This window comes from Saccopteryx leptura, chromosome 6 (genome assembly GCF_036850995.1).
Source record: "Saccopteryx leptura isolate mSacLep1 chromosome 6, mSacLep1_pri_phased_curated, whole genome shotgun sequence".
NCBI classification, from domain to species: Eukaryota; Metazoa; Chordata; class Mammalia; order Chiroptera; family Emballonuridae; genus Saccopteryx; species Saccopteryx leptura.
Genome location: NC_089508.1, coordinates 45,326,634 through 45,354,205, shown reverse-complemented (window position 1 = coordinate 45,354,205; position 27,572 = coordinate 45,326,634). Strand labels below are relative to the sequence as shown.

The 27,572-nt window shown below is 41.2% G+C and overlaps 1 protein-coding gene across 2 annotated transcripts; it reads left to right on the top strand.

Moving 5' to 3' along the window:
• The first annotated feature begins 274 nt into the window (after positions 1 to 274).
• On the top strand, positions 275 to 27,572 carry CDKN3 (cyclin dependent kinase inhibitor 3). 2 transcript variants are annotated; one of them, XM_066342355.1, is made up of 8 exons: positions 275 to 370; positions 2,956 to 3,038; positions 12,126 to 12,181; positions 12,697 to 12,741; positions 16,508 to 16,730; positions 21,086 to 21,117; positions 22,760 to 22,863; positions 26,331 to 27,572. In XM_066342355.1, exons 1-8 carry the CDS (start codon positions 362 to 364, stop codon positions 26,415 to 26,417), a joined length of 639 nt encoding a protein of 212 aa, XP_066198452.1. In that variant the 5' UTR covers positions 275 to 361; the 3' UTR covers positions 26,418 to 27,572. The 2 variants fall into 2 exon arrangements, with proteins under 2 accessions (XP_066198452.1, XP_066198451.1); XM_066342354.1 differs by lacking the exon at positions 26,331 to 27,572 and adding an exon at positions 25,079 to 25,237.

The window sequence follows — 27,572 nt, the reverse complement described above, 5'->3', positions numbered from 1 at the left end:
TCCCATCACTGCAAAAGCGTTGTGGTTGCCTTTGAACGCTTCCGCGCGGTCCTGTTCCCCGCCCCCCTCCAGCCTTCTAACTGGCGGGAGGGCACCCTCCCAGCCAATCAAAGTTCAATAAGACCCTCCTCCCGCGCGTCTTTCAAAGGCTACCTAGAAACCAATGAGCGGTTAGAGGCCGAGCGAGGACACCCGGGGGCGGGGAAAGAAGCAGGACCAGGGTATGATTGGTTTCTAGAAGATGCCGCGCCACACCTCACCAATGGATATACCAATGAGCTGAGCGGAGGGGCGGGCTCGGCTGAGACGCTGGTGCAGCCAGAGGGAGCCGGTGGCCGGTCGCGACGTGGGGCGGCCCGCGATGAAACCGGTGAGTTGGGCTGAGGTTTGGACGAGCAAAGCGGCAGGGACGGGAGCGGTCCTGGCTTCTGGTGTTGGCTTTTCCACTTACTGTATAAGCGATGTCAGTTTCTTCTGGATCTCAGTTTTATTCTGCTCTCCAGTTCTTGGGCCCGGGGACAGCCCGTGTCTGGTTCAGAATGTGTCTCGAGCAGTAACGGTCCTGGGTAGGAGAAATGGCGCTACCCGGTACCCGCGAGAGCGATGGCTGCGGAAGAGCAGGGTCAGTGGCAGACGATGGGAAGATGGACATTCGCTGTGCGCCTCTTGTGGGCTGTGTGCTGTCGCCTGCAGAGTCTCCTAAGCCTCGCGACAGCCGTGCCAGAGCAGCCTGAGCCCTGGTTTACCGAGGAAACTGAAGCTTAGTGGGCTTAAGCGTCGCAGTGTCATCACTCTGCCGGATACCCCAACCCCAAAGGATGTACCGGGCTGCTCTGTGCCCCCTGGGGAGCAGTCCTCACCGTGGACTAGGAAGATTTCATGAAAGACGATTGCCAACCCCCTCTTGTGGATGTTGTCACCACTGTCACCATCCCCCGGGGCCACCTTGCACTGCGTGCCTTTTCCTGAGGTTCAGAATCCCTGGGTGTTGGGAAGTGGAAACGTCCAACTGTGTTAGGATTTGTAAACCTGTCTGGGAGAGCCTCAGTGAGTGGGCCACACAAATTAAAAATCTTGAATCCTCAAAACTGCTTGAAAGAGAAATAAAAAACAGGTGCAAGAAGCTGAAGTCCCACCTGACCCACATCACCTACCACCAAGGTTGACTACTTATTGAAGGACTTGCATTTTATATAGTTGAGTTGAAAATACTGATGGATCCAAAGCAACTCAAATCCATAGCCTAATTTGGCTCCGTAATGTGATCTTATAAAGAGACCATTCTAGAATAGCATTAGGAGGTTGTGCTTTTGCTTTTCTTTTTTTTTCTTTTTTTTTTTTTTTTTTTTGTATTTTTCTGAAGTTGGAAACCGGGAGGCAGGCAGACAGACTCCTGCATGCGCCCCACCGGGATCCACCTGGCACACCCACCAGAGGGCTATGCTCTGCCCATCTGGGGCGTCGCTCTGTTGCAACCAGAGCCATTCTAGCGCCTGAGGCAGAGGCCATGGAGCCATCCTCAGCGCCCCGGCCACTTTGCTCCAATGGAGCCCTGGCTGCAGGAGGGGAAGAGAGAGACAGAGAGTAAGGAGAGGGGGAGGGGTGGAGAAGCAGATGGGCGCTTCTCCTGTGTGCCCTGGCTGGAATTGAACCCGGGACTCCTGCATGCCAGGCCGACGCTCTACCACTGAGCCAACCGGCCAGGGCCGAGGTTGTGCTTATTAATCCCCATGTTACCATGTGGAAGGACATCAGCTGCCCTTCCCTCCTGGCTTCTTTCTCCACTTGTCCCCAGAAGAGGAAAAGTGAGTGATCTAATCCTCAAGTTTGGGAGGAGCTGCACACAGGTAGCTCAACCCTTTCTTCCCTTCTCTGGAATGCTCTCTGCCACTTAGGAGCCCTGGGTTGTCAATGGCTGCCTATGACTGGGTGGATAAATCCAGTCCTGGAGTGAAGAATTGACAAGCCCATCAGACCACTGCTTTAAACTGTATGACACTCAGTGATAAAACTAACATATTGATTGCCTTTCCTGTGTCTTATCTCTCAGTTGTTTCCAACTAAAGTATAAAAGAGAGCTGTGTTTTTATTGGTCCTATACAACTTTAACAGTGTTGCATGTAGAAATGATGCCTTCAGAATTGAGTTCCAACTCCTTAAGTCAACACACAAGTCCACTTCAATCTCTCAAGTCCAATAAATAACTCACAAAATTGGGGGCAGGCAATTCCACCTACCCCAAACTACTAGGCTGTATGGAGGTTATTTTTTGATAAATGGGATAAGTAGAAATGCATGTCTACCTTCATCTCCTCTGCTCTGATATGTTTCCAGATATACACACAAGCCCTTTCTCCTTTTGCTGTAATAGCCTTAACTTCCCTATCTACCTAAAACCTTCTGCTCATCCCTCAAAACCTACCCCATTCATCTCTTCTGTGAAGCTTTCCCAGCTTGCTAAATAGTCATTCCCTTTTCTGTTCTAAAATGTATAGATTATGCTTCCACTTTAGCACTGAAAATTTTCTTCTGTAATCTGTGCACACATCTTTATCTCCAACTATTCTGAAGGTAGGCTATTTATTTTATGGATCTTTGCTCTCCAGAACTTAGCAAATGAAGGTGTCCAAGAAATGTTTGTGAATGAATGAATAAATCTCACTTTAGAGTGAAAAACTGAGATCCAGAATAAACTGACATCACTTAAACAGTAAGTGGCAGAACCAACACTAGAAGCCAGGTTTCTTGATTCCCAATCCAAGTCTCTACTACAAAGTGTTATAATTAAAATTATTAACAGGATGGTAAATAGCAACAATTTGTTACTGGTATTGCTGATGTTTCTGGTATTCTAGGTAGAATTAATTGCAAATATGCATTCAGTGTGTATTAAGCAAAGACTGTATGTAAATATTTTTACTTATAGTTATTTAACATAACTGATTTCTTTTGAAGCCTAGTTCATTGCAAACAAGTGAGTTTGACTCATCAGATGAAGAGCCTATTGAAGATGAACAGACTCCGATTCAGATATCATGGTATGTTGACGCTTCTGATCAATGATAATCTAAAATATTGGATGTGCACATCATAATCCTTGCAGTCCACATATTGAAAATATTTAATGATTCTCTTGTTTATCTTCATGTTTTATTTACTATCCATGATAGAATTAGTCTTTTTTGTGAGTAGGAGGTGGGGTCCTTTATATATTCAGAAAACCACAGTAGAAACAAGTAAGTAAGGAGTTGAGATCAGATTGGAATGATCTCCGACTTACCCGTATTCCCCATGTATAAGATGCACCATTTTTTGAAAAATTTGGGGTCTAAAAACTGGGTGGATTTTATACAGTGGTTGTAGATTTTTTTTTAATTTGCAGTTCCCACTTTTTCGTACTTTTTTTGCACTTGTAGATGAATAAAACTTGAGTTCAATAACTTTATATAATACTTTTTTTTTTCATATTCCAGGCCCCAAAATTAAGGTGCATCTTATACATAGGAGTGTCTTATACATAGGAAAATACAGTACCCAAACCTACTTATTCTTTTTTTTTTTATTTTTTTTTTTATTTATTTATTCATTTTAGAGAGGGGAGAGAGAGAGAGAGGAGAGAGAGGAGAGAGAGACAAGGGGGAGGAGCTGGAAGCATCAACTCCCATATGTACCTTGACCAGGCAAGCCCAGGGTTTTGAACCGGCGACCTTAGCATTTCCAGGTTGACGCTTTATCCACTGTGCCACCACAGGTCAGGCCCTACTTATTCTTTTATAAGAAAAGAATAGTTGCCAAACAGGGTGAGATATTTAATCGTTTATCATTTAGTTAAATCCTAGAACTACTTGCCACAGTAATGCCTCTGTCTTTAGACCACCATTTAAGACTAAAGCCACATTACCACAGGTACAATAACAAATACAGATGTTTATATATATATAAAATCAACTTCCAAATCTTGACATTTATTTTCATACGAGATTCTCTACAAGCAGCCAACAAATGCTTTCTTGCTTGCTTGTAAATGTAATAATCTCTCTTGTTATTTTTTTTTTCTTTTGTATTTTTCTGAAGCTGGAAACGGGGATAGACAGTCAGACAGACTCCCGCATGCGCCCGACCGGGATCCACCTGGCACGCCCACCAGGGGGCGACGCTCTGCCCACCAGGGGGCGATGCTCTGCCCCTCCGGGGGTCACTCTGTCGCGACCAGAGCCACTCTAGCGGGTGGGGCAGAGACCAAGGAGCCATCCCCAGCGCCCGGGCCATCTTTGCTCCAATGGAGCCTCGGCTGCAGGAGGGGAAGAGAGAAACAGAGAGGAAGGAGAGGGGGAGGGGTGGAGAAGCAGATGGGTGCTTCTCCTGTGTGCCCTGGCCAGGAATCGAACCCGGGACTTCTGCACGCCAGGCCGATGCTCTACCACTGAGCCAACGGGCCAGGGCCCTCTCTTGTTATTTTTTTGTTTTGTTTTATTGATTTTAATTTGTTTTGTTTACATAGTCACAAGTGTTCCCCCGAATATATCTCCCTCCCCCTGTGTTCTCCTTGATACCCCCTTTGCCTCCTCCCTCCACCACCTTCCCTTCTTCCCTCCATGATTTACTATCCTGCCCTCTACCTCTCTGTGTTATGTGTATATACTTTCACTAATGTCTTTCCTTTCTTTGATCCCCTCCTCTCATCCCCTTTCCCTCTGACTGCTTTCCCTCTGGCCTCTTTGACCCCTTCTCTACCCTTCTTCCACTCCTCAGTTCACATTGTTCATTGGATTCCTCATATGAGTGAGGTCATATGATATTTTTCTTTCTCTGCCTGGCTATTTCACTTAGCATAATAGACTCCAGGTCCATCCATGTTGTTGCAAAGGGTAAGAGTTCCTTCTTTTTCACAGCTGTGTAGTATTCTATTGTGTATATGTACCACTGCTTTTTAACCATTCGTCTACAGATGGACACTTGGGCTGTTTCCAGATCTTGGCTATTGTAAACAATGCTGCAATAAACATGGGGGTGCATTTCTTCTTTTGAATCAGTTATTTGTTTTTCTTGGAATATATTCCTAGAAGTGGGATAGCTGGGTCAAAAAGCAGTTTGATTTTTAATTTTTTGAGGAATCTTCATACTGTTTTCCACAGTGATTGCACCAGTCTGCATTCCCACCAGTAGTGCAGGAGAGTTCACTTTTCTCCACACCCTCGTTCAGCACTTGTTATGTGTTGTTTTGTTAATGAGCGCCTTTCTTACTAGTGTGAGGTGGTATCTCATTGTGGTTTTAATTTGCATTTCTCTAATGATTAGTGATGTTGAACGTTTTTTAATATGCCCATTGGCCATCGGTATTGTCCTCTTTGAAGAAGTGTCTATTCAGTTCTTTTGCCCATTTTTTAATTGGATTGTTTACTTTCCTGGTGCTGAGTTTTACAAGTTCTTTATAGATTTTGGTTACTAACCCCTTATCGGACGTGTTGGCAAATATGTTCTCCCATTGTGTGGGTTATCTTTTTATTTTGTTCATGTTGTCTTTTGCTGTGCAAAAGCTTTTTAGTTTAATATAGTCCCATTTGTTCATCCTCTCCTTTATTTCACTTGCCCGTGGAGTTAAATCAGCAAATATATTTCTGCAAGAGATGTCGGAGAGCTTACTGTCTATGTTTTCTTCCAAGATGATCATGGTTTCATGACTTACTTTCAAGTCTTTTATCCATTTTGAATTTATTTTTGTGAATGGTGTAAGTTGGTGGTCTAGTTTCATTTCTTTGCAGATAGCTGTCCAGTTTTCCCAGCACCATTTGTTAAAGAGACTGTCTTTACTCCATTGTATGCTCTTACCTCCTTTGTCAAATATCAATTGTCCATAAAGGTATGGGTTTATTTCTGGGTTCTCTGTTCTGTTCCATTAATCTGTATGCCTGTGTTTATGCCAGTAGCAAGCTGTTTTGAGTAGAATGGCCTTGTAGTGTAACTTGATATCAGGAAGTGTGATACCTCCATTTTATTCTTCTTTTTCAAGATTGCTAAGGCTATTTGTGTTCTTTTTGATTCCATATAAATTTTTGGAATATTTGCTTTATATCTTAGAAGTATGATATTGGTATTTTAATGGAATTGCATTGAATTTATAGATTTCTTTGTGTAATATAGACATTTTAATAATGTTTATTCTTCCTATCCATGAACACGGTATATGCTTCCACTTGTTTGTATCTTCCTTAATTTCTTTTATCCATGTTTTATAATTTCCAAGTATAGGTCTTTAACCTCCTTAGTTAAATTTACTCCTAGGTACTTTATTTTTTGGTTGCAATAGTGAAGGGGATTGTTTCCTTAATTTCTCTTTCAGACAGTTCATTGGTGGTGTATATAAATGCCACTGATTTCTGAATATTGATTTTATATCCTGCCACCTTGCTGAATTCATTTATCAGTTCCAGTAGTTTTTTGATTGAGACTTTAGGGTTTTCTATGTACAGTATCAAGTCATGAGCAAATAATGAAAGTTTTACTTCTTCTTTTCCAATTTGGATGCCTTTTATTTTTTCTTGTCTCATTGCTGTAGCCAGGACTTCCAGAATTATGTTGAGTAAGAGTGGTGAAAGGGGGTACCCCTGCCTTGTTCCTGTTCTTAAGGGAATTGCTTTTAATTTTTGCCCATTGATTATGATGTTGGCTGTGGTTTGTCATACATGGACTTTATCATGTTGAGGTATGTTCCCTGTATTCCCACTTTGCTGAGTGTTTTGATCATAAATGGGTGCTGGATTTTATCAAATGCTTTTTCTGCATCTATTGATATTATCATGTGGTTTTTATCCTTTTGTTTATGTAATGAATCCCATTGATTGATTTGCAAATATTGTACCAGCCTTGCCTCCCCAGAATAAACCTCACTTGATCATGATGTATGATTTTTTCATGTATTGCTGGATCCAATTTGCTAATATTTTGTTGAGAATTTTAGCATCTAAATTCATCAGGGAAATTAGCCTATAGTTTTCTTTCTTTGAATTGTCTTTGCCTGGTTTTGGAATGAGGATTACATTCGCCTCATAAAAGGAGTTTGGAAGTTTTCCCTCCTCTGGAATTTTATGAAATAGCTTGAGAAGGATAGGAGTTAATTCTTTGAATAGTTGGTAAAATTTGCCTGTGAAGCCGTCAGGCCCAGGACTTTGGTTCGTTGGGAGTTTTTTGATAACTGTTTCAATCTCTTTTGTTGTAATCGATTTGTTTAGGTTTTCTGATTCTTCCAGATTGATTTTTGAATGATTATATTTTTCAAGGAATTTATCCATTTCATCTAGGTTGTCCCATTTGGGGGCATACAGTTCTTCGTAGTATTTTCTTACAATCCTTTGAATTTCTGCTCTATCTGTTGTTACTTCTCCACTCTCATTTCTAATTTATTTATTTGAGCCCTCTCTTTTTTCTTGGTGAGTCTGGTTAAAGGTTCATCAATTTTGTTTACCTTTTCAAAGAACCAGCTCTTGGTTTCATTGATCTTCTGTATTGTTTTTGTTGTTGTTGTTTCCTTGTTTAGCCTCTATGTCATTTATTTCTGCTCTGATCTTTATTATTTCCTTCCTTCTACCTCCTCTGGGCTTTACTTGCTGTTCTTTTTCTAGTTCTTTTAGGTGCAGGGTTAAGTTGTTAATTTGAGCCTTTTCTAGCTTCTTAAAGTATGCCTGTAATGCTATCAGATTCCCTCTCAGTACTTCTTTTGCTGCATCCCATAAATTTTGAGTTGTTGTATGTTCATTTTCATTTGTTTCAAGGAAGTTTTTGACTTCTTCCTTGATCTCATTGTTAACCCATTCATTATTTAATAGCATGCTATTTAGCCTCCAAGTGTTTGAATGTTTTTCAGTTTTTCTATTGTAGTTGATTTCTAGTTTCATGCTGTTGTGATCAGAGTAGGTGCTTGATATGATTTCAATCTTCTTAAATTTATTAAGACTTGTTTTGTGTCCTAACATGTGGTCTATCCTAGAGAATATACCATGAGCACTTGAAAAGAATGTATATTCTGCTGCTTTGGGGTGAAATGTTCTGAAGATATCTATTAAATCCAGTTGATCTAGTGTGTCATTTAAGTTTCTTTTTTAATTTTCTGTCTGGAGGTTCTAGCCATTGATGTTAGTGGGGTATTAAAATCCCCTACTATTATAGTATTGCTGTTGATCTCATCCTTTTTGTCCATCAAAATCTGCTTTATATATTTAGGTGCTCCTATATTAGGTACATATATATTTATAATAGTTATATCTTCCTGTTGTAATGCTCCTTTTATCATTATGTAGTGACTTTCTTTCTCTCTTACTATATAGCCTTTGTTTTAAAGCTTATTTTGTCAGATATTAGTATTGCTACCCCAGTTTTTTCCTTTCCATTTGCGTGAAATATTTTTCTCCATCCCTGTACTCTCATTCTATGTGTATCTTTTGTTCTGAGGTGGGTCTCTTGTAGACAGCATATGTACGGGTCCTGTTTTCTTATCCATGCAACTACCCTATGTCTTTTGATTAGAGCATTTAATCCATTTATATTTAAGGTTATTACTGATATATAGTTGTTCATTGTCATTTTATTCTTTAAATCTATAATCCTCTTTTTTTTTATTTCTTTTTTCCTTTGCTCTTTTTACAGCAAACCCCTTAACATTTCCTACAGTACTAGTTTGGTTGTAATGAATTCCTTGAGTTGTTTTTTTTTGTCTGGGAAGCTTTTAATTTCTCCTTCAATTTTAAACAATAATCTTGCTGGATAAAGAAGTCTTGGTTGTAGGCTGTTGTTTTGCATTACTTTGAATATTTCTTGTCATTCCCTTCTGGCCTCAAGTGTTTCTGTTGAAAAGTTGGATGTCATCCTTATGGGGACTCCTCTGTAGGTAATTGACTTCTCTGGCTGCTTTTTTTTTTTTTTTCAGGAACAGAGAGAGAGAGTCAGAGAGAGGGATAGATAGGCACAAACAGGCAGGAACGGAGAGAGATGAGAAGCATCAGTTTTTCGTTGCGACACCTTAGTTGTTCATTGATTGCTTTCTCATATGTGCCTTGACTGCAGGCCTTCAGCAGACCGAGTAACCCCTTGCTCGAGCCAGCGACCTTGGGTCCAAGCTGATGAGCTTTTTGCTCAAGCCAGATGAGCCCGTGCTCAAGCTGGCAACCTCTGGGTCTTGAACCTGGGTCCTCCGCATCCCAGTCCAATGCTCTATCCACTGCGCCACCACCTGGTCAGGCTTCTCTTGCTGCTTTTAGTATTTTTTCTTTATCTCTTAACTTTGGTATTTTAATTATGATGTGTCTTGATGTAGGCCTCATTGGGTTTCTCTTTACCAGGACTCTCTGTGCTTCTTGAACTTGTGTGATTTTTTTCCTTCATCAATTTAAGAAAGTTTTCAGCTATTATTTCTTCAAACAGGTTCTATATCCCTCATTCTTTCTCTTCTCCTTCAGGAACTCCTGTGATGCGGATGTTCTTTCTCTTCATATTGTCACAGAGTTCTCTTATAGTTTCCTCAGACTTTTTGAACCTCTTTTCTTTTTGCTGCTCTGTTTCTGTGTTTTTATATATCTTGTCCTCTAATTCGCTGATTCAGTACTCTGCTTCATCCAGCCTGCTGTTGATTCATTCTAGTGTAGCCTTCATTTCTGATATTGTAATTGTCATTTCTGATTGATTCTTTTTTATGATTTCAGTGTCCTTTTTGATGCTTGCAATTTCTTTATTTAGGTGCTTATTAAGTCCATCCATTGTAGCTCTGAGGTCCTTAAGCATCCTAACAATCATTATTTTAAACTCTGCATCTGGTAATTTGGTTATTTCCCTCTCATTCAGTTCTTTTTCTGGGGATTTCTCTTGTTGATTCATATGGATTACATTTCTCTGTCTTCCCATTTTTTGTGTGCATTTTACAAGCTTGTTGGGGTTGTGCAGCTGAGGTTGGTTTATGAAGTGTGGCCCCTCTTCCAGAGCTTTATCCCTCAGCCTCTGCTGGTTGCTCAGATATTAATTCTTCTTAACAAGTTGAACTGCTTAAAAGTCTTAATTTCCCTGCTGTTTCTTTGCTTAGCCCAGCAGAGAACTTTTGTGTTTAGGACAGGGGTGGGGGGTAGTGGGCCTATCTTGCTATTTGGCCCCAATTGAAACTCTATCCAGGAATGCGGTGGGTGTGACCTCTGAGAACCAGAAGGTGTGGTCTGCCTAGTTCCTCTCCAGGGTGGGGAGCATTCTTGGTATCAGAAGGGGGAGGTGTAGCTCAGGTCTCCCCGGAAACCTGAGTCACTGCCCCTCCCCTTTACTTCCTCCTTTCTGAATGGCCTTTCGTGCTGATTGGAGCTGGAGAGCTTTTTGGAGGTGGGTCAACTGGCTTTATGCTAGGCTTGTGCTAGATGGAGGGAGTGACCCTCCTCCTAGCTATGGCTACCTCAGTATTGGAGAATGACTCAGCACAGGTATTCTTCTCTCTGTCACTGTTTGTGCCCGCCCTCCCATGCCTTGATCTCCTTACTCTCCTCATGCAAGATCAGTCCTCTCAGCCCTCCTCACCCCCGTAGCCCAAGGCAAGTGGCTGTGAGCGAGATTTTCTGCGCTGGCCCTTTAAGGCTGCAACTTCTTTGCCAGCCGTTTCCCACAATCAGAAATCCTGCTCTTCTCCCCACTCAATGTTGACAGGCTGTCTCTTCCAGTTTCTGGGTTTATAGGCTGGGGTCGGTCCTGGGACTGAGAACCTGTGCCTCTCAGGGTCTCTCTCCCTGCAATGAGAATCCCTCTGGATCCTCAGCCGCCCCTGGCTCCTGGGAGTGGGGGAGCCTCCACTGCATCCTCACACTTCCTACCAGGCTCGGTGTGGTTTCTTCTGTGCTCCTTGGTTTTTGAGTCCTGTTATTTTAGTTCAAAGTTGGTTTTTCATGATGATTGTTCTTAAATTAATTTGTAATGCAGTTTGGTCCCAGGAGTTTGCAGTTTGTATGTCTGCCTACTCCACTGCCATCTTGGAATCTGTCTCTCTCTCTCTCTTGTTTTTTTAAGAAAGACATTCCCTACTTCAGCATAAGAAAAAATGTGTGTTTGTTCTGCCAGCTAATTGCCCTTCTAAACCCTCTTTTAAACTCAGAAATTCATCTAATTTTCAATGCCAGGTGGTATTTATATGTTTCCCCTTGTTTTCTTCTCAACTCATCTTCTGTCTTGCAAAATAAGGTAAGCCTTGCCCCCTGTGTCTCTGAATACTGCAAATTGAGAATATGGTTTCTTGAAATTGTTTCATTTTAACCAAAATCCATTACAACAAAGAATAGGTGGTCTGTGACTTTTTATTATATTTATTATATTAAATTAAATCTGTTTAAAGAGGTCCCACAAAAAAAATCTTAAACTAGTAATATAGAATGAACGCTGGGGATGAAAATGTCAGACTGTCATTTTCTAGCTTATTTCCTATGGTTACCAAGACAAAATATCTCAGGTAATAAACCACAGGGTAATTTAAGTACACTTTATACTCGCTGTAGGCAGTCTAAACATTATTATCATTTTTGTTTTAAGTGAGGAGAGAGGAAATAGACAGACTCCTGCATGTGCCCCAACCAGGATCCACTCAGCAACCCCCGTCTGGGGCCAATGCTCAAATCAACCAAGCAATTTTTAGCACCTGAGGCCAATGCTTGGACCAACTGAGCTATCCTCCGTGCCTAGGGCTGATATTCGAACCAATTGAGCCACTTGACTGGGAGAGGGGAAGAGAGAGAGAAGGGGGAGAGGGAGGGGAAGAGAAGCAGATGGTCACTTTTCATGTGTGCTCTGATTGGTTATCAAACCCAGGTCATCCATACGCCAGACTGATGCTCTACCAACCAGCCAACCAGCCAGGGCAGGCATAATTTAAATAAACTTGCCACTTTTCAGGACTTAAATTATAACAAAGCAAATGATTAAGGCTCTTTCAAGACATTCAGTCTTTTTAGGCTTTTCTGTGATCAACACATTAATATTTAACTATGAATTTTTGTTTTGTGACTACTATAAACCTTTAAGACACCATTGTGCAGTGGCAAGCAAACATGCTTGTTAAATTGAATTTTCATATAACTTTTTTAAAAACTGAACTTGATAAAGTTTTATTCTTTCAGGCTATCCCTGTCACGAGTGAATTGCTCTCAGTTTCTTGGTCTTTGTGCTCTTCCAGGTAGGTGGTAACACTACATTGGCTTCTTATGGATATATTTAAAGGCTTTTTGGTTTTTAGGTTTTTGTTTGCTTGTTTGTTTGTCTGCTAACACATTATTCTCTGTACTGAGTAATAGGAGAATCACTTTTGGGAGCCCTTATGGGCTATAGATAAGGGGACATAGACCAACTCTTCATCCCTTCCAGATCCACATTCACAGTTCTATATTTCTGATATACCTCTCACTAAAATGTAAACACTGGGGTACAATGTGAGACTGAGGACTAGAGCCTAGTGCTTGTTATAAAAAGGACACAGAATAAATAATCCTTGCATTAAGTGTTCCTTCAACTAGACTCTAAATCCCCGGATTATATTCCAATATAAGAAGTTGAACTTTACATTCAAAATGGAATTGTAACAGATAATGACTTAATGTGAAATGACTTTCAAAAGTAGCTATATTGTGTTAAAATATATTTGTCATATATGACCAAAAACTGACTTTTCACTTGTCTTATTCCTACTTATAGGCTGTAAATTTAAAGATATTAGAAGAAATATCCAAAAAGATACAGGTAGGTGTAATACAAAACATTCATATTAATTTTTTTTTTTTTTTCCAAAAAAATAACACTCCCTGGCCAGTTGGCTCAGTAGTAGAGCGTTGGCCCGGCATGTGGAAGTCCGGGGCTCGATTCCCAGTCAGGGCACACAGGAAAAGCGCCCATCTGCTTCTTCACCCTTCCCCCTCTCCTTCCTCTCTGTCTCTCTCTTCCCTTCCCACAGCCAAGGCTCCATTGGAGCAAAGTTGGCCCGGGTGCTGAGGATGGCTCCATGGTCTCTGCCTCAGGTGCTAGAATGGCTCTGGATGCAACAGAGCAACACCCCAGATGGTCAGAGCATCGCCCCCTGGTGGGCATGCTGGGTGGATTCCAGTGGGGCACATGCAGGAGTCTGTCTGCCGCCCCGCTTCTAACTTCGAAAACATACAACCCCCCCCAAAAAAACACTGAAAATCTTTGTCAAAAAGAATGAGCTGTAATCTCTTCTCAATATACCAAATAGATGTTTGATATTTAATCAAATTTCAAACCACAGACTTATTCTAATATGTAAAGAGGTATTTGTGAAGGGCACAGAAAACTCATCATGCACTAAAACATGATGCTACTTTTCACTGAATGGTATAATTATACTATACACAGAATTGCATTTGGATTTAGAATGTCTAAGTTGGAGGGAGAAGTTATGTAGATAGAAAACTGACATTGCACTGCCCAAAATTTTTTTTTTTTCCTGAAGTTGGAAACGGGGAGGCAGTCAGACAGACTCCTACATGCGCCTGACCGGGATCCACCCAGCATGCCCACCAGGGGACGATGCTCCACCATCTGGGCCATTGCTCTGTTGCAACCAGAGCCATTCTAGCTCCTGAGGTGGAGGCCATGGAGCCATCCTCAGCCCCCGGGCCAACTTTGCTCCAATGGAGCCTAGGCTGTGGGAGGGGAAGAGAGAGACAGAGAGGAAGGAGAGGGGGAGGGGTGGAGAAGCAGATGGGCGCTTCTCCTGTGCCCTGGCTGGAAATCGAACCTGGGACTCCTGCACGCCAGGCTGACGCTCTACCACTGAGCCAACCGGCCAGGGCCTGCCCAAAATTTTGAACATGCAGACTTGACTGTGGTAGTAGAAATTAAACCTGAGCTGGGAACAGAGAGGTAGTAGTAAAATTGTCCATCCCAAATAGACAATGCCCAACGATGTTCATACCACTATAGCCTCAAGTCTAAGAATTCCACAAATAGTATCCTGATAATCTACGCCAATTTGAAATTTACATATTGCATGATACTACAAAACTAGGATTTTTAAATTATTTTATTCCTGTTTGCCTGGAGTATCTCAAGGCTATTAGTCCTGCCAATGTCCTTATGATTCATCAAAATAAAAATGTAATTTTAATTGATTCTGACCAGTGTAGATGTTTTGAAATCTCTCCCCCCACCCATTGTGGCAACTTAGTTGTTCATTGATTGCTTTCTCATATGTGCCTTGACCCAGGGGCTACAGCAGACTGAGTGACCCCTTGCTCAAGCCAGTGACCTTGAGTCCAAGCTAGTGAGCTTTGCTCAAGCCAGATGAACCGCGCTCAAGCTGGCGACCTCAGGGTCTCGAACCTGGGTCCTCCGCATCCCAGTCCGATGCTCTATCCACTGAACCATCACCTGGTCAGGCGATGTTTTGAAATCTTAAAATTTTTTTCTGGTTGTTTTAGAATATCAATTTACTGATGTACTTTCTCTAAATTATTCCTTACCTACCAAAAAATACTTAAGAACGCTAATAGATTAGTTGACCCTTGCAGTATTTGTAAAGATTTTCTGATTTCGAGACACCTACTATGGTAGGAAATTTCCATTTGAAGAACATTTAATGTAAATCACTGGGTCAAGAAGAAATGCCACACATTTTAGAAAGCCCTCTTTATTTAGTATGTTCTATAAAAGGGCTTTTCAATATTTTCCAAACCTTTTGTTTTCCATTGGAATCCAGTATGTAAACTAGATGGTAATGTTTGATGCAGGAGACCTAGAATCTCCTTATAGAAGTTCCTGTGGTTCCTCCTCCGAGTCCTTTCCAGGCAAGTTTGAAAACAACTGTATAATTGAAATCATCCAATGTACACAAGAGGCAAATCAAAATTACTTAGTCTTAAAAATGACGGAATATATTAAAAACAAGTTAAATCCTTTTAGAAGTACAAAAATGTAACAACAGTATTATCTAGATCCGTGATGGTGAACCTTTTTATAAAAACCGCCCACTTTTGCAGTGCTGGTCAACCTGGTCCCTCCCACCCACTAGTGGGCGTCCCAGCTCTCATGGTGGGCGGTAGCAGAGCAACCAAATGGTGCCGCGATTGGGCACTAGTGGGAGCAAAGTTGGCCCAGGCGCTGGGATGGCTCCATGACCTCTGCCTCAGGTGCTAGAATAGCTCTGGTTGCAACAGAGCGATGCCCCAGAGGGGCAGAGCATTGCTGTGGGAGGGGAAGAGAGAGACAGAGAGGAAGGAGAGGGGGAGGGGTGGAGAAGCAGATGGGCGCCTCTCCTGTGTGCCCTGGCCGGGAATCGAGCCGGAGACTCCTGCACGCCAGGCCGACGCTTTATCTCTGAGCCAACCGGCCAGGGCCAGTGGGCGGTTTTTATAAAAAGGTTCACCATCAGGGATCTAGAGCATCACTGTCCAATGGAAAAAGAGCCACAAAAGAGGCCATATGTGTAACTTCACATTTTCTAGTTGTCACATTAAAAAAGTAAAAACAGGTGAAATTAGTTTAATATTTTATTTAACCTAATATAGCCTAAATAGTATCATTTCAGTAGGTTTTGATTATAAAACAAATTATTAACGAGATAGGTTTTTTGTATTTTATCTTTGAAATTGGATATGTATTTTATACTTAGAAAAGCTCTTAATTTGGATTAGCCACATTTCAAGTACAAATCCTAGAGGTTTATGATCAAAGGCACTTTGTACTTAAAATAGCTCATGTCCTTGGATTTAGGCCAGGAGGAAGAGGACGCTTGGATCAGCCAGAATTAGTTATTCATTATGAACCAAATGCTCTGTAGTGAATATTGCCATCAGAAAGTTCCAGTGTGTGGAATGGCCTGTGGTACTATTGCTTGGTTCATATTCATTATAGTGAAAGTAGCTAAGTTGTAAAATTCTAATCAGGTTAATTTGTTATTTACTAGAGAACTAGTCTATAGATTAAACACGTGACAGGGTAGCACCGTATGAATATGCGGGAGAATACAGACCTTGGGCGCCACGCCACGCTGGAGATGTTATATACAATGCTTAGGGTAGAACAAAACAGCAGATTGAGGAAAGCAGCAAACATGGTTGGTTTTGTAAGAAGAAAACAGAAAAGAATATGCTATAATCCCTTTGCAAGAGTTCATTTTGAAATATTACATGTTTTTTAATTTATTCATGCAGTGTTTATTGTAAAAAAAATTTTTCAAGAACAATATAATTGACTCATCTATAATTCAGTAAAAAACATTTTGAATTATAAAGTTAGGTTTAATTTTAATCACCTTTCATTTCAGATTCTTCTAAATTCTATTTTGTGGTTAGTGACTTGATTTTTACCCTAGTTTGAAGACAGATCAATATTGTCTTAGATTATCAGTTAGCACTTCAAATTTATAGATTATCATTTGATATTTACTTAGTTTGGCTTAAGAAATATAACTCCACATTCTCCCTCTTGACTGTATTTAACTGTGTAATGTTTTATACGTGTGTGTCTGTGTATCTTGGTCTATTGGCAGAAGAACTAAAGAACTATGGTATACAAGACATATTTGTTTTCTGCACCAGAGGGGAACTGTCAAAATATAGAGTCCCAAATCTTTTGAACCTCTACCAGCAGTGTGGAATTGTCACTCATCATCACCCAATCCCAGACGGAGGGACTCCTGACATAGCCAGCTGCTGTGAAATAATGGAGACACTTGCAGTCTGCCTTAGAAATAACCGAAAAACCTTAATACAGTAAGTTCTCCGTTTCTTCACACATTATATGAGAAATATCCCAGTCAGAATGATATCGCAAATGACTGCATCCTTATTCAGTTAGTACCTACCTTCTGTTTTGTTGCAAGAATTAAAAAGGAATAATACACGAAAAATACTAGCACAATACTTGGGACAGAGCAAGCACTCAGAAATTTGCTGTAATAACAAAGAGTAAGGACAATAAAAAAGTAGACTTTGAAATTTTTAGAATAGCGTTACAGGCCTTTTTTCGTTCCTTTATTGGGGCCTCCCTCCCAAAGAAGATGGTGCATTATTCTTGTGTTAACCTTACTTACTGGTCAGCCTTTTTCAGTTGCTTCCAACAGCAAGGTCAATTTAAAAACAATTAGCCACAAGGAAATAATGTCTAAGCAATGGCAATCTTAAAAATATAACTTGAAAATTATACTTGATGTGAATTTGCTACCAGAATGAAAGAGAGACTCTGTCAGTGGCTGTACACAGCTGCTGATGTGAAAGTTTACAACAAAATAGAATAGGGCAAGGAAAAAAATGAGGTGAGAAGAAAAGAGCAGCGTAGAGAAAGGAAGAAGAGGGTGCCAGCCAGAGTAGACGGCAGCAGCGAGATGATGAGAAGCGGGCAATGGATAAGCACAGCAGATGCTGGCTGGGAGTGAGACAGAGCAGAGGAGGGCCGGCCCCAGAGGTCAAACCAGCCCTTCTCTGTGCTAACTGTACTTTTTGTATCCTTTCTGGAACAAGATAGAATATTAAATACTTTGATACCTCAAAAGCGCTAAAATCCCTGAAGTCACTGCATTAAGCTAGAAAGTACGCAGATTATACCAAATAACCAAGTCGCCTTAGGCCACCTAGGGGAAGGACAAGCCCAGCCAACTTCTCTTCTTTTTTTTTTTTTTTTGTGACAGAGACACACAGAGAGAGGGACAGACAGGGACAGACAGGCAGGAAGGGAGAGAGATGAGAAGTATCAAGTCTTCGTTGTGGCACCTTCATTGTTCATTGATTGCTTCCTCCTATGTGCCTTGACCGGGGTGGGAGTGGGGGGGGGGGAGCTACAGCAGTGCAAATGACCTCTTGCTCAAGCCAGCGACCTTGAGCTTCAAGCCAGCGACCTTTGGGCTCAAGTCAGTGACCATGGGGTCTGTCTATGATCTCACACTCAAGCCAGCGACCCTGTGCTCAAGCGGGTGAGCCTGCTCTCAGGCTGGTGACCTCGGGGTCTCAAACCTGGGTCCTCTGTGTCCCAGTCTGATGCTCTATCCACTGCGCCACTGCCTTGTCAGGCCCAACTTCTCTTCTTCGACCTAGAGCTCAGGGGCCTTCAGTTCCTGTTCTGAAGGCAAACCAAACTAGTGCAGGGTTTGAGGACACACACCTGTTTCTGGCCAAAATGCAATGCTGACATGCAGAAAACTCTAGCCTGCATAGTAGGGAATAAACTAGACGCCATCCTACAGTTCAGTTTTCTAGAGAAAAGCATAACCTCTCCTTGTAAGCAATTACCAATTGTTTTACTAATTAAAAAAGCGAAATTTTGGAATAAATAGTTGTCTATGCTAAATTTTCTAAGTCTAAATAAAATAGCATTAGATAATTAGATGGAGCTAATGAAAAATATATTTCAATTTTTGGACCCATTTTTCAAACCAATTGTGAGATCTTATTTTTCAAGTAAATCTTTGAAAGTGGTCTCTACTGAAAAGTTTCCAGAGGTCAAACCAGCTCAGATTAGGGAAGCTTAACAGATTTCACTCTTAACAGCTACTAGCAAATCAAATGCTCTGATGTTTGAACAGAATACAGACAGGATGGAAAGATGGCTGGCAGCCTTGCGTGTGTTAAATGCTTCAGGCTCCCATTAATTAAAGCATCTGATGACTGGAATTTTTCATTGTCCCAGAGTAACCACTGTTGGGACAAAGACACGTCTCTATGCATTCTGCCATCTTTGAGCGCCCACATTGCTTCACAGCGCTCGAGTTTATCCCTCAGAAGTGTCTTGTCTTCCTGTGCTGGCTCATTGGTTCTCCCTGGACATTTTCAGTCCTTCACGGTCAGTGACCACTACTTGCCTACCGTGATGTACCATTCCCTAGAGCTGTTGTAACAAAGTACCACAGACTGGACAGCTTCAAACAAATTTAATCTCTCCCTAAAAGCCTGACATCAAAACCAATGGCTATACTCCCTCTGAGACTCTAGATAGAATCCTTCCCTGCCTCTCCCTGGTTTCTGGTAGTGGCTGTCAGCCTTGGCATTCCTTAGCTTGTGGCCCCATCACTCCAGTCTCTGTTTCTCTCGTGATGTGATTCTCCCTGTGTGGTTGTGTCTTCATATGGTATTTCCTCTTATAAGGACACCTGTCAAATTAGATTAAGGCCCACCTTAATGACCTCATCTTAACTTGATTACATCTGTAAAGACCCTATTTCCAAATAAGGTCACATTGACAGTACTAGAGATTAGGGTTTAAACATATCTTTTTAGGAACACAGTTCAACCCATAGCACCTACTATGTCCCACTGAATACAGAAGACATAGTGTGAAGCACAACCGCCACCCACAAGAACCCCACAGCTAGCAGTGCCTCCGTGTAAGTGCAGTAAAACTTGCACAAGGTGTGAGGAAGCACACGGGACAGGGATGGTTGCTGTTGGGGCACAAGGCATTTCGGGAATGAAATCTGAGCTCAATTTTGAAGGATGAGAAGGAATCAGTCACACAGAGGAGAGATAAGGGTAGCAAGAGATGTAAAGTATTACTAATCTTGCCGAAAGCCACTGCAGTGTTTTATCTCTCCCTACCTTTCTACAGTAGATCCTCATCTCTGAAACAGGCCTGCACCTGGAATAGAGTAGAAAGCAAGTTCACGAGCTCTCTGGTCCTCTGGCTCACCTTATATCACAAGACCTGTATCTAAAGCTTCTGTGAAACACTACAGTAATCGATGTTCAAGACAAGTCATCAGAATTAGGTTCAGCACACCCTCCAAGAAAGTTAGGAAATGTGTAATATCGTAATATCCTTTTTTTTTTTTTGCTTTAATATATTTTATTGGAATCTTTTCAAGAAGAGCAACTGCTTGTCTAAGACAGGATAAAGACATGAAAGGTGATGGATTTTGAGCACCTCCCTCCCCAAATTTGAGTTTTTCTCCTCCGTTGACAGCTGTTTGTAATATACTTTTTAGGGTCTTTGAAAATAATGAAAATGAATGGTTTTGTTGCTTTCAAGGTTAATCATTTTTCTGGAAAGTTCAGTTATGCAGAATTGCTAATATCTTCACAATGCTAACATTGATTTATTTCTTACTCTGTGCCAAGCTGTCCTAAGACCTTGACTGATGTTACCTCATTCAGTCCTATGATGTAGGTACTGCTGCTGTCACTATTTTATAGAAGAAAAGGCTGAGGCCCAGAGAAGCTAAGTAACTTGCTTTGGCTCATGCACATTATACCTGACAGATCTAGGATTCAGCTCAGACAGTGGGGCTTCAGAGCCATGCTCTAAACCTCTATGATTCTCTACCTCAGTACTCTTTTTAGATAAATGAAGAGTTTTTATATGGGCAGCACTTGTCCTGTAACCACTAAGGCTTTATTCAGAGAGAGGAAGATAATCAAAGTGGCAGAAGGTAAAATAGTCTGATTTCTATTAAGTAATAAGTTCCACTTCTCAGATGTAGATCCTGGAATTTAAAGAGGTCATTGAAAAGGCCTTGCCTATCTTGACCCTTCCAGATATTCAGAATATCTAACAAATAAATAAGCACTTTGCTCTTCGTTAATTCAGAAATACTTATTAGTCTTGGTGTGCAAGGCACTGTGCTAGGAATTAGAGTTAAAAATAAATGGCAAAGCCTGACCAGATGGTGGTGCATTGGATAGAACGTCAGCCTGGGACGCTGAGGATCCAGGTTCAAAACCCCGAAATCGCCAGCTTGAGCACAGGCTCACCAGCTTGAGTGTGGGTTCGCTGGCTTGAGCATGGGATCACAGACATGACCCCATGGTCGCTGGCTTGAGCCCAAAGGTCACTGGTTTGAAGCCCAAGGTCACTGGATTGAGCAAGGGGTCACTGGCTCAGCTGGAGCCCCTGACCAAGGTACTTATGAGAAGCAATCAACGAACAACTAAAATGCTTGGTGCTTCTCATCTCCCTGTCCATCTGACCCTGTCTGTCCCTTTCTCTCCCCACCCCTCACCCCACTCTCTCATGCAAAAAAAAAAAAAAAAAAAAGAAAAAGAAAAGAAAATAGATAAATAGATGGCAGACAGAAAGATTTAGTTATATTTGTTGGGATGGAATGAAAAATACCAATTTCAAAATTGTGCTTCCCTTTCAGCTGTTATGGAGGAATTGGGAGATCTTGTCTCGGTAAGAAATATATTTTCATTATTCAGTTGAGTTTTTTTTAACTTCAAAGTACACAAACTCCTGTTTCTGGGCCATATGCTTACTTTTTGAAAATGAAACAAAACACAGTATAAGTCTAAGACTGTCAGTTTATTTAAGGTCCTAAATTTGGTGTTCCCTAGGATGCTGTGGTGGAGTGGGAGGTGTTTTCAGCATTGTTTTGGAGGATCCAGCGAATCATAATTTACAAGTCAGAGCACCTGCATTCTTGTGTTTTGTTTTCTAATGTTATCCCTAGGCAGGTGTTGTGATACCGACAATAACTTCTAAATAATACCCAGCCGTTACATAAGTATGAAAACCAAAGTTAATTACCATATGTTAACTTTAAAGTTTTTTAAAATGTGTTAGGGAAAACAACAGTTAATGAAATGTCACAATGGAGTAACAATCCTTTTATGTTGGAGAGTATGGAAATTAAAAAGTTTTGATTTCAAAAATCACTATTAAAATCAAAAGACAACCCATAAAACGGGGAAAATATTTGCAAACCATCTGAAAAGGGACTTACCTAGAATATATAAAGACCTCTTATAACTCAGTAATAAAAACAATCCAATTTTAAAAATGAGAAAAGGACCTGAATATTTATTCAAACAAAATATTCAAATGACCATTAAGTACATGAAAAGATGTTCAGCCTCACTAGTCATCAAAGAATGCAAAATAAAGCCACAATGAAATACTACTTAACACCCATTAGCATAGCTATCATCCACGGAAAATAAGCAGTTGCTAAGATGTGGAGGAATTGGAACAGTCTTACACTGCTGGTGGGAATGTAAGATGGTGCAGCTGCTTTGGAAAACAGTCTAGCAGTAGTACTTCCTCAAACAGTTAAACAGTTACCGTATAACCTCACAATTCCAGCCCTAGGTATATACCCACAAGAAATAAAAACATGTCCACACAAAGCATACACATGAATGTTTGTTTATAGCAGCATTATTCATAACAGCCAAAAAATGGAAACAACCTACATGTCCATCAACTGAAAAATAAACAAAATATACATCTATACAATGAAATATTCATCCAAAAAGGGGAATGAAGTGCTGATTGATCCATGCCACAATATGTATGAATCTTGAACACATTATACTAAGTGGGCAGTGCTAGTCACAAAAGACCACATATGATTTCAGGTATATAAAATGTCTAGAATAAGCAAATCTATAGAGACAGAAAGTAGATTACTGGTTGCTCAGGGCAGGGGTGATGGGGTGGTAGGGGGTAACAAAAGGGTATAGGGTTTCTTTCTGAGTTGATGAATGTCCTACAACTGACTGGTGATGGCTGCACAGATCTGTGAATACCCTGAAATCCGCTGACTTGTGTACCTTAAGTTCTATGTTTATATGGTATATGAATTATAACTCAGTAAAGCTATGTAAAAAAATGAAGCTAGTGTTAAACTTTAATTCTACTAGCCATTTAAAATCGTAATATAACTGTCTATCAAAAACACATACTAAGGCCTCAGTCTTTTATTTCAAACAATTACACTAAACCTAGTCACCTTACCAACTTAAGTCTAATTAAATATATTCTACCCTATCGTTAATTATTTAATAATGCACTATTTTTCTGTCATGTTCTTTAGTAGCCGCCTGTCTCCTGCTCTATCTGTCTGACACTGTGTCACCACAGCAAGCCATAGACAGCCTGAGAGACCTAAGGGGATCTGGAGCAATACAGACCATAAAGGTGAGGAGGTGGACTGTGTCTGTGCCAGTCTGAACATTACAAACAGTGCAATTCATCATTGTGGGGAAAGGAAACATTTCCCCATCCCTCCTGTGGTTCTCTTTGGCGATGGAATAATCAGATCAACATGAGACAGATTGACAGGAGAAAATCAAATTTAGTTTCATGCACACGGGAATAACACACACAAGTCAGAGACCCCATATGCATGAGAGCTTCAGAGACAAATGGCAAATAACATCTAGATCAGTGGTCCCCAACCCCCGGGCCGCAGACTGGTACCGGTCCGTGAGCCATTTGGTACCGGTCCACAGAGAAAGAATAAGTAACTTACATTATTTCCATTTTATTTATATTTAAGTTTGAACGATGTTTTATTTTTTAAAAATGACCAGATTCCCTGTTACATCCGTCTAAGACTCACTCTTGACGCTTGTCTCATAAGTTCGACAATTATATTTTAAAATACCACAGTTTTTACACCGGTCGCATAATTTTATTTTGTGCATTTATCTATCCCACCCTAAAGGCCGGTCTGTGAAAATATTTTCTGACATTAAACCAGTCCGTGGCCCAAAAAAGGTTGGGGACCACTGCTCTAGATGACATTCTGAGCTGGGGATGAGGGAAGGCACCTTGGGGCTTCAGGTCATTGCAGGGAGAGCATGAGTTCAGTGGTCAGTTATTTGCCCTGCCATACAGATTCGCTTATCTCCAGTAATCTCTGATTATGGGCAAGGCCCCTAATTCAGATCCCTCAAGATAGTTGGGCAGGGCGTAGAGAGGTAGGGTGGGGGTTGGTGGCATAGTTTCTCTTGAGATCACAGGATCTTGGTTGCCTTTTTTTTTTTTTTTAAACAAATCTTTTTTTTTTTTAATTTTTATTTTATTTATTCATTTTAGAGAGGAGAGAGAGAGACAGAGAGAGAGAGAGAGGAGAGAGAGACAGGGGGGAGGAGCTGGAAGCATCAACTCCCATATGTGCCCTGACCAGGCAAGCCCAGGGCTTCGAACCGGCGACCTCAGCATTTCCAGGTCAATGCTTTATCCACTGCACCACCACAGGCCAGGCTTGGTTGCCTTTAGCTCAAAATAATCCATGTACCACTGACACACATCTTAGGGTGGCTGGTTCTGAACTCCTATATTATCAAAATGGCAATGAAAATCCAAAGATTCTATTATTCATATATCACCTATTTATATTTTGAATTTTTTTTCCATATGCCTATAGGCCATCTGTATATTTTGAATATATTTTGAATATTATTATTATTATTTTGTATTTTTCTGAAGTGAGAATCAGGAAGGCAGAGCGCCCGACCAGGATCCACCTGGCATGCCCACCCAGAGGGTGATGCTCTGCTCATCTGGGCCATTGCTCTGCTACTAGAACCATTCTAGTGCCTGAGGCGGAGGCCATGGAGCCATCCTCATTGCCCGTGCCAACCCTGCTCCAGTGGAGCCTTGGCTACAGGAGGGGGAAGACAGAGATAGAGAAAAAGGAGAAGGGGAAGGGTGGAGAATAGATGGGTGCTTCTCTTGTGTGCCCTGGCCAGGAATCGAACCCAAAACTTCCACATGCAGGGCCAATGCTCTACCACTGAGCCAACCAGCCAGGACCTTGAATTTTTTTAATGTACATTTAAATATAACCTGGATGTCTAAAGAAGTTCACAGTATTGCAAACAAAATAATGAAGAATTTCAGCTTCCCAGTTTATACTTCCAGGATCTACAACTGTTCAGTTTTTGCCCATTCCGAGAGTGAATCCTCTCACTTGGAAAAATGAGATGGTTATTAAAACTTGGTAGTTTCTTGGGTAGAGTTTTGTCCAAAGAGATCTAATGAAGGTCCTATTATATCACCAAAACAACATAGATGAATGACTAATGCTAATTATCTATCTCTGTGGGTAATCAAAGTAACGTTTTGTACACTGACTTCTCCGTAACACTCTCAAAACACTGTGGTGGCAGTGCCCAAGGATAGTATATATTAATCTTGTTGCTGAAAAGATTCTGCTGATTTCACTTTATTTGTAGCTCTATAAAGCTAAATCAGGAGCAGGCACTAAGGAATCCTGGCTTTTAGGCAGCTCCCGGTGTTAGACAGTCTGTCTTCCCAGGGTGCAAGTCTAACCAAATGTAATGAATGTGAATTATTATAACAGATAAATTCACCAAGCAGTCTGATTTTTTTTTTTTTTTTGTAGTTTTCTGAAGTTGGAAACGGGGTGGCAGTCAGACAGACTCCCGCATGTGCCCGACCGGGATCCACCCGGCATGCCCACCAGGGGGCAATGCTCTGCCCATCTGGGGCATTGCTCTGTTGCAACCAGAGGCATTCTAGCGCCTGAGACAGAGGCCACAGAGCCATCCTCAGCGCCCAGGCCAACTTTGCTCCAATGCAGCTTTGGCTGTGGGAGGGGAAGAGAGAGACAGAGAGGAAGAAGAGGGGGAGAGGTGAAGCAGATGGGCGCTTCTCCTGTGTGCCCTGGCCGGGAATCGAACCTGGGACTCCTGCACGCCAGGCCGACGCTCTACCACTGAGCCATCCGGCCAGGGCCCAGCCTGATTTCTCAGTGCTCATATATGGTCATTCACAAAACAGTCCCTACAGGATCCACTTCACTGCAGATTCTGAAAACAGAGCTCCCTTTATTATGTTAATATCCAATGATACTTCACATTAAGGATGTTCTCAAGTCTTTGAAACAAAATACATAGTCAAATGTATATATATATGCACGTATACACACATTTTACATCCTTGATCTTGTTGAGAATTAAGTCCACATTAGTATGGGCGTCAGTTTATCACCTGAGCGTTCTGTGGCAAACAGGCTTCTCCTGGTTAGCAGTGTGCAGTTTCAGCTCCTCAGTAATGGGATGAAATGAGATTATTGGCAGTGAGAATATCCTCTAGGAATATACTGAAACTCCAAACAAATCTTTTTTAAAAGTTTTGCTTATCTGTTATGATTAATGATGTGTAGTATTATCTACTATGAAAATTATTCCAAATGGGTTAATGTCATCACAAAAAGAAAAAAAAATGGGCTTCTATAAATTGAGATAGATTTTCTTGAATATACCACTGCTAATTGCTACAAAAAGTGCCTTCTCCTCCCCACTTACTCCCCCCAAGGGAAAAGACACGAGCAAAAAGGGTGCCTTCATGTACTAGTTCTAATCTTATTTGCTCCTGCCGGTAAAAAGGGAGAAAGGGTTTTCACAGATTTATAAAATATTCATCTGTTTCAAGCTACCTTCTGATAGTTAGAGATTTTAAAGCAATAGTTTTTCACACTTTACACAGCTTTATTGAAAGATAAATGCTTGCTTACCCCAGAGGATGGAGACTTGTTCCCAGCAAATGTTTGACTCCTGATTCCTACCTGCATTGTGACTACTCTGGTGGGTAGTTTTCTAAAATGTATTTCAATATATCTTTCCTTTTTTCAGCAATATAATTATCTTCATGAGTTCCGGGACAAACTAGCTGCACATCTGTCATCAAGAGATTCACTATCAAGATCTGTATCTAGATGAAAAAAAATAAGAAAAAAAGAAATTTCAAAAAGCATATGCATGGCCATGTCTGATATTTGAATTCTTGAACATAACCTGAAGTGAAATGTAAATGTGTATGTGCAACCCTCCGAAAGCTTTCATTGACAGATGCATTCTGCCTCTCCATCTCTTACAAGAGATAGAAAATTGCGATAGTTTTCCTTTTTAGAAATGAACTGGCTGCTCTAGCACAATTTACCTGGAGATAATGCTGAAAAGGCTTATGGAAAAAATATTTGATTGCATATGTTTTTTGTTTGTGTTTTTGTTTTGTTGGGTTTTTTTTGTATTTTTCTGAAGTGAGAAGCAGGGAGGCAGTCAGACAGACTCCCGCATGCACCTGACAGGGATCCACCCAGCATGCCCAAGGGGCATTGCTCCCTTCCAACTGGAGCCATTCTAGTGCCTGAGGCGGAGGCTACAGAGCCGTCCAGCGCCCGGGCCAACTTTGCTCCAATGGAGCCTTGGCTGCAGGAGGGGAAGAGAGACGAAGGAGAGGAGGAAGGGTGGAAACAAAGATGGGCGCTTCTGTGTGCCCTGGGCAGGAATCGAACCCAGGACTTCCACATGCTGGGCCCATGCTCTACCACTGAACCACTCGGCCAGAGTGATTGCATATTTTTATTATTTACCAGACTTTACTTCATTTGACTATTTGTAACTACTGGGTGGCATGTAGCATAGTATTAAGTGTGAAAATTGGTATAAGTACCCAAGCCAAAATTATTTAAATAACTTTCACCCTTTATTCCTCACAAAACCTCTCCCATTTTTTTTTTTTTTACTTCATAGACATACAAAATTGTGAGGGATCCTAATCATCTACTCACCTCCCTTGCACTATGGGACATCCCTAACAGATGGTTAGCATTTGCTTGGACATTTTCAGAGACAACAAAGTCTTGGTTCAGATAGCTGTTCTTTTTAGAACATTTTATTCCACTCTAGAAACTACATGGAATGAATTTAATTCCTCTTTCACATTTATTGTTCAAAGGACTTATCTGCAGATTAACAATCTCCGATACTCTCACTTTCACCTAATCTAATGCTACTGAACATGTCCTTTTGTCTTTAGATTCAACATTGAGCTACCAAAAGCAGTCACGTGGACTACAGACAAGGATTATACAA

Coding starts and splice junctions, on each gene's coding strand:
- CDKN3 (XM_066342354.1), top strand. Junction 16,731..21,085: donor AACCGAAAAACCTTAATACA/GTAAGTTCTCCG, acceptor CTTCCCTTTCAG/CTGTTATGGAGGAATTGGGA. Junction 21,118..22,759: donor AATTGGGAGATCTTGTCTCG/GTAAGAAATATA, acceptor CATGTTCTTTAG/TAGCCGCCTGTCTCCTGCTC.